The sequence below is a fragment of the Zosterops lateralis genome (assembly GCF_965231275.1).
Source record: "Zosterops lateralis genome assembly, chromosome: 2".
Classification (NCBI taxonomy): Eukaryota; Metazoa; Chordata; class Aves; order Passeriformes; family Zosteropidae; genus Zosterops; species Zosterops lateralis.
The window spans coordinates 14,408,503-14,424,910 of record NC_139763.1 but is presented as its reverse complement, the minus strand read 5'-3'; the positions used below and the strand labels follow the sequence as shown (position 1 = coordinate 14,424,910).

Sequence of the window (16,408 nt, the reverse complement as noted above, 5' to 3'; positions counted from 1 at the left end):
AAAACCCCCGCACTAAACACACCCAACTCCCCCTCCAGGGGGGGCGGCCGTTCCGCACCCCGCCACCCGCCCCTCGTCCCGCGGGCCCCGTGCGCTGCCCCTCATCCCGCGGGCGGGGCCGGGCGGGGCGGGGCGCGGCGTCCCGAGCGCGGCCCGGGGGCGGCCCGGGGGGAGGCGCTGCTCCCGCCGCCCCGAGCTCGGCGCCGCCCGGCGTGGCCCCGCGCCCCTCGGCGGAGGGCGGCGGGGGCGCCGCGGAAGGCTTTACGCGCCCGCCCCGCCTCGCCTCGCCTGCCGCGGCCGGGGGATTAGTCAGCAGTCTGCGGGCAGCCCCGCTCCCGCGCAAACTCCGCGGCGGGGGCGGGGAGCGGCGCTTGCCCCTTCCCCTTCCCGCGGCGGGGCGGCGGCGGGGCTGCCCCCCCCTACACACACACACACACACACACACACACACACACACACACACACACACACACACGGCGGTCCGCGCCGCCGCTCCGCGGCGAGGGGCGGCGGGTTGGGAAGTGAGGCGCCGAGGGGCTGGGAAACTCCTCTCGGGCACGGCGGCGTTGCGGGAGGACGAGCCCCGAGGCGCCCCGCGCACGCAGAGGGGCGGGCGGGCGCGCACACACCGCACACACACGCACACGCGCGGCGGCGGCCCCGGCCCCCCGCAGCCGCGGCCGGCGGGGAGGCGGCGCCCGGCGGGGCTGCCCCATGGTCTTGCGGGGGCCGTGGGGGAGCTGCGGGGGCCCCGGCGCGGCGCTCGCTCTCCTGCGCGCCCTCCGCACTAGGATGTTGCGGCAGGTCTTGCACAGGGGGCTGGGGACGTCCTTCTCCCGGCTCGGCCACTTCGTCGCCAGCCACCCGGTGTTCTTCGCCTCGGCGCCCGTGCTCATCTCCATCCTGCTGGGCGCCAGCTTCAGCCGCTACCAGGTCGAGGAGAGCGTGGAGCACCTCCTGGCCCCTACGCACAGCCTGGCCAAGATCGAGAGGAACCTGGTGGACAGCCTCTTCCCGGTGAACCGCTCCAAGCACCGGCTCTACTCCGACCTGCAGACGCCCGGGAGGTACGGCCGGGTGATCATCACCTCCTTCCGCAAGGCCAACATGCTGGACCAGCACCACACCGATCTCATCCTCAAGGTAACCCCGGCGGGTCCCCCGGCCCCGAGCATCGCCGCCCCGCCTGGCCCGGCGCTCCGCATCCCGCCCCGCTCCCCGCACCTGCCGGAGCCACCCGCGCTCTGCCCGCCCGGCACGGGCGCTGCCACCGCAGCTCCCCGGTCACCTCCCTGCAACAGTTGGGACGCCCGCCCGCCGCGGGGAGCCGGCACCGCCGCGGGATCCGCTCTCTTCCTCCTTCTTTTTTTTTCTTTTTTTTCTTTTTTTGGTTTTTTTTCATCTTTTTCCTTTTTTCTCCCCGTTTTGCTTTTATTTGCTTTGGGTGAGCGAGAAGGGCAGTCTGGCTTGCTTAAATAATTTTTGGGCGTCTCTCCACTCGCGTGGCAGCTGTGCTCCCGAGTTAAGGCGTCTCGGGCTTTGATAAACTCAAACTTCAAAAACAGTTAGGTACCAGTCTATCAGGCTGCCGAGAATGGTTTTGGGGGCTGCTGCTGTGTCTGGACTGCACTTCTGCATGGAGAGGGGTAGCACAAAACCTTTTTCTTGCTGCTCATCAAGGCAAATGACATAACTCGGCAGCTTATTTTTAGTGGATAGTGTTTTTTTCCCCTCCACTGCCAGCCCACCACCAGCGGTTTCATAGATGGAGAGAAAATCCAGCCCAGCTAGAGACTGCAGGCATGGTGCAGCCTGTGCTGCCGGTTCAAGTTAGAGCGGGCAGCATCTTCCCACTTGAGCAGCACGGAGTGTGCGAGTCACAGTCTGACAGGACAGCTCACAGTACTATATATCATAACATGTCAGAAACCTGCATTTCTTGAAGCTGGTGCTCTGGTTTATACCCCAGTAGTTTTGAACAATCACGGAAAGAAATACAGGGATGATATATGCAAAAAACTTGAGTGTTAAGAGGGTCAAGTTCAGTCAAGAAGAAGGAAAGGAATATTTGGAAATAACCAGAGGTGTGGCTAGCTCAATCCTGCACATTTTTGCTGTTGCCTTGTGGAAGCCCAAAAGATTTCAGCATAGTTGTTTTTTTTTTTTTCCTCTGAATGTCAAACTGTCAGCCCATGTAAAAGCCAATGTTAATTCTTCTTAATCGCTTCAAGGAGTGTCTCTTCTAAAACGAAAAAACAGATGCAAACACCTATTGTAAGAGACTTCAGAGAGACCTCTCTCTTTACTAAACAATGTTACAGTGAATTTATTTATATTTTATTTCCGCTTTGGGCACATACAGAACTGTGGTACAGAGCCAATCAGTATTTTCTGTTTTCCTTTTGACATATTACCCAACAGTAATGAACAAACATTTAATGAATGTCAACTCACTAAGTACAGTAACAGCAATGTTACTGGAGAATGAGAAAACTCCAGAGAAATTATTTTCATTCCTTCATTTTCTTGCACTGTGAATTGCATTTGCATCCAGTATGTGCACATTTACTCAGTCATAGGATAATAATGATAATGGATTTTTTCTCTGCACTGCTTTCTCTGGAGATCTGTAGTTTTATCAATAGCAGAGTGACACACAAATAAATGGTACTCAGAATCTTTCTGCAGGCAAACTTCTGCATAAGATTTATCACATCAGCAAAAGACGTATAACTTAGAAAGTTCTGTTAGTATTTAGCACAGCCTCATTTTTAATAAACAGAATTCACTAAAAAAAATCATTATTTTTCTTTTAGTGAGATAATGAACACCATTGCCATTTGATTGTTTAGACATTGTCAGGCGTGTCTGATGCATTATTTCCAACTCTTTACTTATCTAGTTAATTCCAATATGCTTTGTGTAGAATGGATTAAGTTCCTTGTCCTGATTATGCTTTTGTTTGTGGGCAGAGGCAGGCTCAGGCAGCTGTCTGTCCAACCTTGTGGATGGCCTGGCCCCATGGGCCAAAGAACAGAAGAACAGGAGGGAAGGCTCCTAGCTGCCAATATTGTTACATCTGTGGTGATGCAGGGCTACATCATCTTGTGTTAACAGGGCCCACCAAGGGAAGGAGAAGGAAAAACCTGGCCATCAAGGTTTTCCTGTACACATTCAGTTGTGTGAAAGGGAGAAGGGAGCAAAGGCAGCCCCAGCTGCAGTCCAGAGCCAACCAACTCAAAGGACTGTGCTTGTAAATAAGTGTCCTGGGTGAAACCACAGAGTAAATGCCACTCACATTTCTGAAGCTGCCGTGTAACCACAGTCAGGGCAGAGAACCTACATGGCATCTTTTGCTTATCTTTCCTTTTCTGGAAGATGACCTCCCCAAGGGAGAGGTTTTGCTTTAGAATAAATGTCAGGTTGGATGCTGGCTCCTCCCACATGGCTGTTGCTGCATCTCCACCCACAAGCAGGAGGATGGATACACAGGAGAACGGTTGCCCCAGGCAGATGCTGGCTGTTCTTGGAGCACATCTTGTTGGTTTCCTTACCTGCCATATCCCACTTCATCTGCCAAAGAGGGAAAAGAATGAGCCTTGAGCAGCTACAGCTTCTCTAGTCATGTGCCAAGGAAAGGAGATTTTCTGTGATTTAGGCAGAAGAAGAAATCAGCTTCTGTTACTGTCACTTAGTAAAGGAATACAAAGTTTTGGGCTCGGAGCGGTCGGAACTGAAACATAGATGGTACTGTCAAAAGTTAATCAGTCTAACATCCAAGTCAATTTGTAATTCAATTAAATGACTCTTGTGTCATCTCTAAAACGCTCTGGTTAACTTAGTGCAGTTCCTCGTGGGCGCCTTACCAGCCTGAGAAAGTCACCATTGTCAGTGCTGCACGATACCTCCTTGCTGGCTGGGAGGGGATTCTGGGCAGGGCTCAGCCTCAAAATTGTCTCAACCCAGGGCTCAGGCAGCACTCCCAGAGCAGGAGCTGCTGAAGGGCTCCCGCTGTCAGCGCACATCTGCCAGCGCCACGCTGGCTGCTCCCAGGACAGCCCCAGGTCTTGCTGGATGCACAACCTGCTCCACAGAGTCTCTCCTCATTAGCAGAGAGGTGTGTGGCTACCTTATAGGAAGAATTTTGCTTTTGAGACAATGCCAAGTACTCTTTTGTTTCTTATTTTTGTGTAAATCTCTGTCCATAGTTCTCACAGTTCCCTGTAGTTGCTTACACCATTCTAGGCCTGCCATCCCAACTTTGCATTTCCAGCTGCCATAGTCATTTGCAGAAGGGAGAAATCTAAACATATCCTCAATCTCTGGTCTTGAATAGGTGTTCCAATAAAAAGTCTTGGTAGAATCTCAGATATGGAAGAGATGCATCTTGAGACTGAGATATCGTGGGAGGACAATAATGAAATTTTACATGCTGCAGTACCTGCTCCATAGCTGAGCATAGGGAACTGGTACCCTGTGCTGTTGGTGTGCAGGACATTTCCTCCTCAAGATTTGTCTTTCAAGAGGGAGAGGTAGGAGGTAAAAACACCTAATTGAAGAAAGTGTGCTTTTATCCTTATAGTTCCAATAGGTGCTTAGAAAAGCAAAAATAATTGGGATATTTGATATAGACCACCATGCAGAGGTTCAGATGATTTTATAAAGTCTGTATAAATTGTCTAAGAAAACCTAGAATCCCACCTAAAAAAAAGTGTTAGAACAGCCCCCTACCATTTCATGGTGATATTTTCACTTGCAGCAAGAGACTTGTTAGGTTAAAGCCATACAGAGTCACTGGGAACAGAGACCCAGACAGATTTTTGAACCTCAGAAAATATGTTCTAACTTAGGCAGAATTTGAGACACCAATCCTTTTGAGTCTGTTTATTCCCGTATGCTTACAGTGAGTTAACTGCACCATACTAAAGACTTTTTTAAAGTAAAGATTTACCTTTTTTGTGGAAAAATATTCTCTCTTCCATTTCCATTACTGTGTTTATAACAATAACACAGTACTAATTTTTTTTGGCAAAAACTTCACTTAAATATCAAGACATAAAGATGAAAAGGGATTGAAATGTAACATGCCTTACTGAAGAGGATTGTATTTGCAGTTTGCTTCTATAAAAATCTGTAGATGACAGGGGTTTTTTTTCTTAAAGAAACCTTTACTAACTACAGATTTTTAGGGCTTATAGATTGCTTCTCTCATAAGCTGGGCATTATTTGATCTAGGTAACTGACTAAATATGTATTTGTAAACACAAATGAAGTAAAGTCAGGTATTTCTGTTTAAGGACAGAAATATTTAAGAACAAATATTTAAGAAAATTTAATAAGGACCGTTTATTTAGGAACTTCATAACTTCTGATTACTGCAGAATAAAACAGTTTAGCTTCAAGATCTTGCAGCCCTCATACTTGTTGGGGTTTTATTTCCTCTCTCTGCTCCTTAATTATTCTGTTCCTGTTAACGTGTGTGTTGGCACGCTCTGTCTACGGTCCTCACGGATTTCCTCACTTACTTTGTACGTGTGAGGAAATTCGTGGAGGAAACAACCGTGTTTAGAAATAACCACGTTCCCTTCTCTGTGGTATTCCCAATTGCTTTGCTGCACAAACATGGCACACTTAAACCATTAATTCCAAAGTCAGTGGAAGTGGGTTGTGGTTGTTCAGCGGAGCCAAGAGCTGGATCTGTTGCGATCCTGAGTAACGCAAGGTGCCCCTTTTTTAGAAACTTTTGGCTACTCCTGAATGCCTGGACACTGGCAGGCAGCTGTGGATCTAGCAATGGATGTAGTAGGTCTCCGCCTTCCCTGGGTAGCTCAGGCACTAAAAACACTTCTTGGGAAACAGTCAATAGAACATACAGTGCATTCTGCTGAAAACAAAATAAAGGATGAAGTCATGTCTTTAGAGCAAGGCTGTAAGATGAGGGGAAGAGTCCTAATACAAGAAAAACAAGGGTGTGAAAGCAGCAGAAGTGCAAGCCTGTTGTCATAGCAGCACAATGCTGCAGGGCTAAAATGTATCTTATGCGAAAACAGATGAGAATTAAGATACGCAGGTAAGATCCGGGCACTGCCAAGGAAGAGGGAAGGTAAATAGCACGTTGCAAGGACAGTGTGGAAGTGTGTGCTGAAACCCCCCTGAGCACCCAGTGTCAGCAGCAGCAGCTCCTCAGCGTGATTCCTGCAGGCAGAAGGGTTTGGTCTCTCCTGCAGGCACTGGTCAGCACCTGGAGCAGAAGTCCTAAAGTTGCTGTGCCTGGGAGGACAATCACATCCCACTGGTGCCCGCCACCACCCAGCTCTGCTCCAGTAGCACCAGCTGGGACAGGGCCCCTCCACTCTCCCTCCTGCTTCACTCTGTAGTGTGATGATGCCTACAGCCCTGCACTGCTGCCAGCCGTGCAGCCCATGCTCAGAATGCCCACCATCCCATGTTGCCTTGCCTTTCCTGCCTTGGAAGGTCAAACTTTGCTTCCCCTCTAACAAGCAGAACACATGGAGGACAGGTGTTTTCAATGGGTGGCTGGATGCGTTGTGTGTGCTGGGGGCATCACCCCTCAGGGAGAGCACACAGGTGGGCAGGGCAGGCATCAGAGGCCAGGGACATCTGTGCATCACAGCCACCGAGACCAGGCCACCCCCAGGCAGTGTCACAGGGCTGAGGGAGAGCGGCCAGGGCTCCCCATTGACCACATTTGTACTTCCTAACAGTTGTGACAAGGTCCTGCTTTTAAATTGGGTTTATAGCAGGAGAAGCCCTCTCTCCAATTGGAAGATAGAGGGAGGAGCAGAGTTGTTAGCTAACACTGTGGGCTGTGAACCTGCAGCTATTAAGGTTTCCCTGCAGCACAGAAGGGGTTGTTCCTCAGGCTTCTGCTGGAGGAGCCCTTGGCAAGAACCCCCTGAGAAGCACAGTAAAGATGCAGGGGTGTTCATGGAGGCATCTGGAGAAAGCCACCTGTGGTGGAACTGATGCAAGATCAGACACAGGAGTGAAGTTTTATTCTTTTTTTTTTCCCATCATGAAAAATTGATCTTGTTGCCGCACACCAGGCTGTTCAGAGAGGTTTCTGCTGCCCAGGTGTCCTGTCCTCCAGCAGGAGTGGGCCCAAAAAACAGAGTGGGCTTCTCTCGGTGGAACAGATTCAGGCAGATTAACAAGGTGTCAGAATTAAAATAGTATTGATTAGAAAAGCTTCTCCACTTCAGATTAGAAAAGAAAAATCATATCTAGCGATTTTCTGTAGCTACCAAGAAGACAGATGGAAATGTAAATGTACGCACATCTGCCGCTTCGAGCACTAATAGTTGTCCCTCAGTTGATGACTTGTAATTTGAACAATTTTTAGATTTTATTTTTCTGAAAATTGTTTGGAGAGAAGATAAATCACTGTGTTTTGGACAGCTGAAAAAATTAGTTGCAAAAATAAATCCCGTGCATAATTAGTATCTTAGCATCTCTTCAGGAAACCTGATTGTCGGGCTGAGAAAAGGAGCCAAGCTACTCATAGCAATCCTTGCTGCTTGCTCTCCAGCTGTGACTTCTAATGTGTATCCCAAACCATTAGGATCTGTCGGCTTCATCCATAGGCTGTGTGCATGCTATTCCTCCCTTGCTGGGCTGGCATGGTCAGGAGGCCACTGCCCACCACTCTCTTTGAACCTCTGTCCTGGACCCACGGTCTGGCACTGACAGCAGGGCACAGCCCTGGGGCCAGGGGCTCCCTTGCCCTCCCTCTCTGCACCTTCTGATGAAAACGCAATCTTGAAAGTTTAATTCTGCCCATATCTGCAGAACCCACAGTGGGATTTTTTTGTAAATTAAGCTGGAAGCAGTGCAAGTCTTTTCCCTCTCATAACCTTTTTACGTTTTGACTGAGGCCACCTCTTGACGTGAATAAAAAAGTACACTGCAAAGGTATGAAATGCCAGAGATTACTGAGATCATAGAAGAAGTGGAGAAATTTATAGCTATCCATTAAAGGCATTTTCTCGTCTTCATTTTCCTTGGCACAAGTTACCTGTAAAAATGACTAAAAGAGTAAACCAGCTTCTCATAAAAATGAAGTGTATATTTAAAATTATTGTCTTCCTCCTGCTTTCTAGTTCTTTCAGTCTTGAACCCAAAACAGTGATAAAATTTTAAACAGTAATAGGTAAAGAGTTCAGAGCCTTCTCAATCTTTAGGCTTGGTGAAAATGACAGAAAAAAATTCTAAGAGGGGCACAACACCGAAGAGCAAAGCTAATACTGCATTTGAACCATCAGATGGAGGCTAAATAAGTTAAATAATAGCAGCAAAGCAGCAACAACAAAGTAATACGGCTTTGCAGAGATGATGCTCCTGAGAGTAAAACACGTCTGTGTGCCAGATCATTTGCAGTGCAGGAGGACATCCATATATCTAGCTAGTTTTGTCTCATTGGCCATTCATTGACTGTATGTCAAGTACAAAGTATAGTCGAGTCCTTACAATGAGTGATGTCCCCTATAAACAGCACATATCACTACTCAGCAGCAAAATCAAACACATTCTTGAGGTACATATGATAAGCAGGAGGTAGCTGTACACAGGCTTATGATTAAAAATGGTTTCTGTGACTGACCCAGCTTCCAAGAGGGTCATGATGTGTTTTCATGAGCTGGGCATGGGAGCTTGTCGAAGACTGAATGGTCTCATTGCATTTTGCTGTCGCTGTCACTGTGGAGTTTCTCTGGGAGCAAAGCTGTGCCACCAGCAAGGTGAGACCCAAGTGGGATACTGGTGGTTGGGTCCTCATCCATTTTGCCCATAGATTTGATTGGGGTAGGAGATTATGTAATGTGAGCTTAAAGGATTTCTGGGACTGGACCATTTTGCAGATGAATCAGCAGTTTCTAACCCATCCCTGCTGGGAAGGGATCTGTTTCCTTCACAGGGAGGCTGCAGACTTCTTTGTTACCTGATTAAATTAACAAAATTCTGGTACTACCTTCTCACTTTTGAATTAAATTATTTCTCCACAAAGCAAAGGGGTACAGATTTTTCTCGCTCCTTCTTGTAGTTTCCTGCGTCTTTTGCAGGAACTTAAGAATAAAAACAAGCTTTCCTTTCTGTCCTGACCCTACATCTCCAAGTACAACTCTTTTGCCTTCAGGCTCAGCTTTGATGGCACTGCTGAAAGTTGTGTCATGCTCTGTACAGTGGAGAGCTGTCTCATAGAGCCCAGTGTGGGGTTTGGCCATCCTAGGACACCCAAACTGACCCTACTGCAAGGCTCTGGTTCCCAGTGCCTGTGTTCCTGTGCTGGTGGCAGAGATAGGAGGACCAGCAAAAACAAATCAGCTTGAAGAACTTCCAGCCGTGGCTCTCTGAGGCCTTGGTGCAAATGGCTCAGCCCAGGACAAGTGAAAGGATTTTTGCTTCCAGGCATCCCCTCCTGGGCCCATGGACAGAACCAGCTGGCAGGGCACTGCAATTTCACCACCTCTCATCTGTCAGATGTGCCACAGGCTTAAACATGGCTTGGTGTGGAGGTGTGAGACCAGTACAGCCCTCACCCGGAGATACTTGCTGAAAGGGGTTTGTCTCCTGGTTGAAGCCATAATTCCTCTCTGTCTAAAATAAATAACCAAGTAAGCATAATAAATAACCAAGACTAAGATTTTACCAAATGCAAATTACTAAAGACTAAAGGAAAACATTGTTCTAGAAATCTCTAAGGTGGGAATCCTGACCCAGAGTTTGTGTGTGCAGGACACACATAAATACCATTTTCAGAAGGGAGAGGGGAAGTCCAAGAAATGGTCACTATTTAAACAATGGCAGAAGGAAGAGGTGGATGTTCTTTCATGTCTGAACACTTTCAGGGACTGTGTGCCACTGTGGTGAGGGACCTTAGGTGATGCTGTGCAGTTTTCATGCTGCAGTGCTCTGGCATCTCAGCAGTAAACTGCTTTTTGGTTCCTTGCACTGTTAGCTAGCTGAAAAAGCTGGGAGTGATGAGCAAGCAGTGCATGTCTCCCTTCAAGAAAACCCATTCATTCAGATTTTGTTATTCCTTTAAATTTCCCTTTCTTCTAATAGGATCAGTAAGGATAAGAGTAATAGGTAAGAGAGCTGGATAAATAAAGATCTGGTACTCAGTCATTTGGCCCAGAACTAGGTGCCAGGTTTATTCTGAGTATGGTTACTTGCTATTACAATCCTCTGCACTGAGGAGTGCAATATGCATTATGCATTAGCATATTGCTAATGTTGTCCCCATCACACAACAGCCTTTGCCATCAGACTGAAGTTTCCTGGGGGACCTCCTGGTGTACCATAGGCAAGCCAAATTGCAGGCTGCACAATCCTTTGAATTCACAGGATGTGCCCTTGTAAGCTCTTGGAGCTTCTGTTTTCTGTGGAAACCAGTCACCCAGGGTTTTTTGACTGTGGGCTCTGGATGGGTGGAAAAATCTGTGTGGCCACAGCTGAATTCCCAGCATGGCAGCAGAAAGGAGAGTGCCATGGGACTGCAGCTCTCATCAGGGAAGAGGCAGCATCCTGTGTCTCACAGGCTGCCACAGGCAAGCAAAGGGAGAAAGGAGAAAGAGCCTGCAGCCATGCTGCAGCACACCCCTTCCCTGCACTGAGGCAGCAGAGGGCTTTCCTAGCATCGGGTCTGAAAAAAGTGCAGATAAAGTGTTGTGTTTGTCTTGAAAAGGAAAGTCCAGGTCAGGATTCCCGGTGCTGAATCCTTGGGTGTGCTGGTGCAGTTCTCAGCATACTTTGTTGGGATGGAGGGAATGGCAAGTTTTCCTCTTCTTTGGCTGTTTGCTGCCAATTTGACACCAAACATTATGGCCATTGGCAAAGCTCAGAATATATCTCATAGCTGCTCTAAACTGCACAAGCTTGCAGCCAGCTCCAGGGGCTGCTCAGCTGATGTGCCAGGACACAGAGCTGTCTGCCTGCTTCCCTCTCTTCCCCAAAGCCCCATTGCTGAGATGGGATGGGCAGGGTCCTCCCCAGGCAGCGCCCGGTCCAGCCCAGCACGGTCTCAGAAGCACCAGGCAACTGCTGCAGAACAAGCTCCTCAGCCTGAAAAGATCATTTCCAAGAGGAGAGGAGTATTTTAGGTATGACATTTAGCTTCTAGCCTTTCACTAAAGATGAAGTAACAGCTGTGATAGATGAGGTTGTTTTATAACCTAAATATTAAAAAAAAGTGCTTCACATGTGAAAGGAAGCAAATGCTGCAGTGAGGAGGGTGGGTAAATAGCAGCACAGCCTGTTTGATAAAAGTTGCATGTAAGTTTAGTTTCTTCTGCATTGTGTCACTCCATAGATCCTCTCTGAAGGATTTGTATTGTGAATCTAATGAAGGCAGGAAATTCCTTCTATTCCTCCTGGTTTCCCTCAACTGTGCTTCTTTATGTGACGTCTTGTTTAATAGCTGTTGTCAATGAAAGCCATTCAGTAGCTCCCATTGCAAAAAAATTAGAATCAGATATCTGTCTTTGATCTGGTAAATCAGGGAATTTTCCCCAAACTGTAGTCATGTACAATAGAATTTGTACCCCAAAACAGCAGAACTTTGCAAACCCAAACTGAAAAGATGGAAAGTATTCTCCATAGAGGTTAATTTCTTTGTCATGTTCCTGCAAATATTTTATTTTGTTTTGTTTTAGAAGAAAGTTGTGCAAAAGGCCCTAATCTGTTGTACAGACAGCTACATTTTTTTCTCCCACCACAATGGAAAATTTTGCTTCTCACCATGGCCAGGTATTGTGTTCTCACAGTAGTGTGTAAAGATTTGTTAGTTCAGTTCATTTCTCAAACTTACCTTCCTAATGTCAGTACTGAACTGTTATTTCTGTCAAAAAAATTAAACTACTCAAGGGTGGAAAAATACACCTCCAAGCTGCCAGAGGAGCAAGATAAGAATATAGGAATGTTGTGATCTTTGTCTATATGATGTCACATTATCCTGAGGAACGGAGGCAACATAACTAAGTTTGTACCCATCATAGACTGTGCAATGTAATCACAAAACAATCAGATTGATAGATATAAATGATGGAGGGGATCAGGGGTGGGGTGCTGCAAATAAGTCTCAAATACCACACAGAAGTCATTATGACTGTTTAGTTCCAACAGGTGCACGGGGTTAGCCAGGGTTATTAGGCATTTTTTCCATTTCCCCCAGATGAGTGTATAAGCTCTACTGCTCTCCTGTACACTATCTTCTATCTTTTTAAACTGTCATCAGACAGAATGATACACATTAGCAAACTCAGTATTTTATTTTTGAAAAACACTGTAACCTTATTAGGGCTATTCTCTTGCCATATTTTAAATTTCTTGTTTCTTCTGTGTTGACTAAAATGGATTCAGAAAAGGTTGCAAGATTTTTTTTATATTTTTTTCAAGAAGATATGGTAACTTTTTCTGCCTTTCTGATGCTCAGAAATAACTGAATGTTTTTGGGGTCAGAGCTCAGGCATGGCAAATTTCAGAAGGATGAGAAGCAAATAGGGAGGTGCACTAAGAGCTGCTAGACCTAACAGTAAGCTACAAACTCTAAAATTAGAGGACCCTCACTAATTAACAGAACCTTTCAGAGAGAGCAAGAGAAAACCAGTGTCTGTCTCTTCCATTGCTTCCTGCTCTCAGACTACTGAGGATTTGATGAGGGAAAGAGGTAGGAAACAAGAGGGCACATTAGTTATTGCCAGATCTCTTTTCTTGTGCCAATGGTCTCTGTACGTAGGACATGCAGCTGTGGCCTGTCCTTTACTCGGAGCGAGTGCTGGTCCCCTGCACTGCCAGGCTGCCAGCACATACTGCACAGGTGGCACACTGGTCACAGTGCTCTTCTGCCCTCTGTACCTCAAGTTGATCTTTTAAAGTAATTGGGCAATCCTGAGCACAACAGTGTCCCTGGACATGGTTGGGCTTCAGCTGGACCTGTTGAGTTTGCTTATTTAGAGAGGCCAAATAGCAGCTGCACATGGGACATATGCACATCACATTATGCCAGAGTTACCAGCAAAAGACATAGGAGAATAATACTGCTGATTTGATGCATGTTTCTTTCTTTTTTTTTCTTTTTTTTCTTTTTTTTTTTTTTTTTTTTTTTTTTTTTCAATGAGTGTGCTATTAATACCTCAGTCACCAGAACTTTTGTTGTTGTTGCTTTGATCAAATAGAAAAGGGACGGCGGTGAGGAGCTGCTGTCGTCCTGGCTGCTACTGTGCAAGATGAACTGATGAATAATGTGTGTGATTTCTTTTTCCCTTGTAGTTGCACTCTGCAGTGACCAGGATCCAAGTTCAAAGACCTGGTTTCAATTACACGTTTGCCCATATATGTATCCTGAACAATGACAAGACATGCATAGTGGACGACATAGTGCATGTACTGGAGGAATTAAAGGCTGCTCGTTCTTCTAATCGAACTAATTTTGCAATCACTTATCCGATTACTCACTTAAAGGATGGCAGGGAAGTGTATAATGGGCATCAGCTCGGTGGGGTTACTGTGCACAGCAAGGACCGGGTGAAGTCTGCGGAAGCCATTCAGCTCACCTACTACTTGCAGGCAATCAACTCCTTGAATGACATGGTGGCAGAGAAGTGGGAATCCATTTTTTGTGACACTGTTGAACTTTTCCAGAAATCCAACAGGAAAGTCAAAATGTATCCTTTCACTTCCTCTTCGCTGAAGGAGGATTTCCAGAAGACGAGCAGGGTGTCAGAGCGCTACCTGATCACAAGCTTGGTCCTTGTGGTCACCTTGGCCATTCTCTGCTGCTCCATGCAGGATTGTGTCCGCAGCAAACCCTGGCTTGGCCTGCTGGGATTGCTGACAGTGACCCTTGCCACCCTGACTGCTGCCGGGATCATCAATCTCACTGGTGGGAAATACAATTCCACCTTCCTGGGAATCCCTTTCGTCATGTTAGGTAACTATCTCCTCTCTCTCTTTTGTGCGTTTGTGCCTCTTTGATGCATTTCCCAGCAGCAGACAAGCATCACTGCATGGTTCCTATTGTCTCGTTCCTGCAGCACTGTCCCATGCCAAATCCACACTGCCTCTTTTCCTAAACTCTTTTTATGGTGCCTCAATGTTAAAATCATGCCTGGGGCTCCAGGATGGCATAGCACAATGCCATGGGACGTGGAGCCTGTGTAGTAGCAAGGAACAAGGATTTCCAAATGTCGTGCCTTTTGCAGAGAGGCAGCCCAGCTGCTGCTTCTCTGTGGATGTTTGATTTTGGTTTTGGAGGGAGACCTTTGCAGTGGTTCCCATGCAACACTGACAGCACCAGCTGTGCTGGCAAATCAAAGGGCTGCCCATGTCAGGCATTTAGGGAGTGCTGGCTCCTTTGGAGACCAGAGCGATGCTGTCCTGGCTTGGCAGGTGCCTGCCTGTGGGATAAGAGCAGTGGTTGGTTCTGTATTGCATTTCTCCAGAAGTCCCTGTGTTGACTGAGCAAGTGTAGGGAGAGTTTCACAGCCCTGGGGGAGAGAACTTTGACACCCCTGGTCAGGGATGGACCTGCAAGCTCAGCACCAGCACGTCCTATGGCAGAGGGTTATGGAGGAAGGCAGTACTGGCTACTCCCTGGCTCCTGTGCCAGCAGAGACATATTTATCTCCCTGGGTTCTGTACCACGTTCACTCACTCTGGAATATGGAGTGGTTTCAGTTTGGATTGGTTTGGTTTATTTTCCTCGAGGGTAGAAAAGAGGAGGACAAAAAACATGCTCCCAACTTGATCTCAACTAGAGCCCTCTCCTGCTGGCACCAGGGCATTTGTGGGAATTCTGCATATTGTACCCGAAGAAGCAGGAAGACTTCATAGGAGACAAAATGAGAGCTCTGGAGAGTTCACAGCCTCTTTGTTTGTGTTTGGTTCATAACCAGTATGAAAAGCTTTGTGCACTGTAGGTGTTTAATATGTCCTTGTTCACGCCATTATTCATTTGTGGAGAATAATACATGCATTGATTTGATCACAGCTTCCCCGGCTGAAAATCAGTGCTCAGTAATACTTCAGGTTTCAAGTGTAAGAGTGTCTCCACTGACTTAGTCACATCATGTAGTGATATGACATGTTTTGAGCACTGCTATTTTTATATACAGCACCAGGTTCCTGTGCCGTGCTGGTACCGTAGTGCTGCTGCACTGTGGTATTGTTGCACTTTAATTAAAGACTGTGCTTCAGTGCATCACACTACCAGTTAACATACGGAATATATTCAGTGACAAACAGAATTCAGCTACATTACATCGCCTGTCATTTCCAGATGACATCCATGAAAATTAAACTACATTGTAATCTAGAGGAAATGCAGCACAAGAAAGTCAGAGTCAAAAGAAGGGTATCTTCTTGACCTGAGTCTCTGGTTTCTTTGGTGGGTTTTTATGCTTGTTTATGTATTATGAAATTCAATTCCTCAAACCAAATAGTGTATATTAAATGTAACTTTGGATAGGATGGGATTTTCAGATGTGTTTCAAGAGTAGCAGAAAAGCAGTCTAAAGTCCAACATATGAAGTGAAAGTACATGAGGAAGCTGATTCAAAAATATGAAATATTAGCTTTGTTTTAGGGATCAAATATCTGCTCAGTGGGACAACCTTTCAGATCTTTAATTTACTAGTACTGACAATGCTGAGATTTGAAATCCTCAAAGACTTACAGATAACTATGAAAAGTTTCACATGTCTATTTTAGTGTTCCTTTAAGTGCCAAGCTGTACAGTCAACTCTGCTTTTCCTTTTTTTTCCTGCTTTTTTTTTTTTTTTTTTTTTTTTTTTTTTTTTTTTTTTTTTTTGTCTTGCTTGGTTGAAGTATTCCACTCTTAAAAGGGCAGCTCAGCTCCCACTGTGAGCAAGTCAAGATAGAGCAGCCAAGTTCGTGTAAATCTTGCCTGCTTCCCCAGCTGCATAAAATCTCCCAAGGGATGGGAATATCAACAGGTGAACAGAAGGCACTGACAGCATTTTGGAGTTTTTAATGAGAACTGTTTTAAACTGGCAGATAGCTAGAAAGGCAGGTTGGCCTTTTTTTTTTTCCCTGAAGTACAATGAAAAGATTCAGCATGCGTTTTGAAATGTATTTCATACCTAGATGTTGTTTTACGTATAAAGGATGTTTTAAGTCAAGGCAACTGAAGGCTACAGATGCCAAGAACCCTTCATTATAGCCTGCTGAACTGCTTCCACTTAATTTCAGTGACCATCAGATTAGATCATAGATTAACTGACCTTTAGAAAGCTAAAGGATTTCTGGCTAACGATGTAGCCCTGTATCTATTACTCATAGTTTCATGGCTAAAAGCAGAAATGAGATAGAAAAAATTATTACACCGGACACATTTCAGGCGCAGCCCCTTTCTGGTATACATCATTAATGAAGT

At 46.3% G+C, this 16,408-nt stretch overlaps 1 protein-coding gene across 1 annotated transcript in view; it reads left to right on the top strand.

Moving 5' to 3' along the window:
- Nucleotides 1-777: 777 nt before the first annotated feature.
- The window catches only part of PTCHD1 (patched domain containing 1), a 35,069-nt gene continuing 19,438 nt past the window's right edge, over nt 778-16,408 (top strand). The window contains exons 1-2 of the mRNA XM_083884738.1: nt 778-1,143; nt 13,285-13,945. Coding sequence (XP_083740864.1) covers nt 793-1,143; nt 13,285-13,945 — 1,012 coding nt within the window. The 5' untranslated portion in view covers nt 778-792. The remainder of the gene's footprint in view (nt 1,144-13,284; nt 13,946-16,408) is intronic.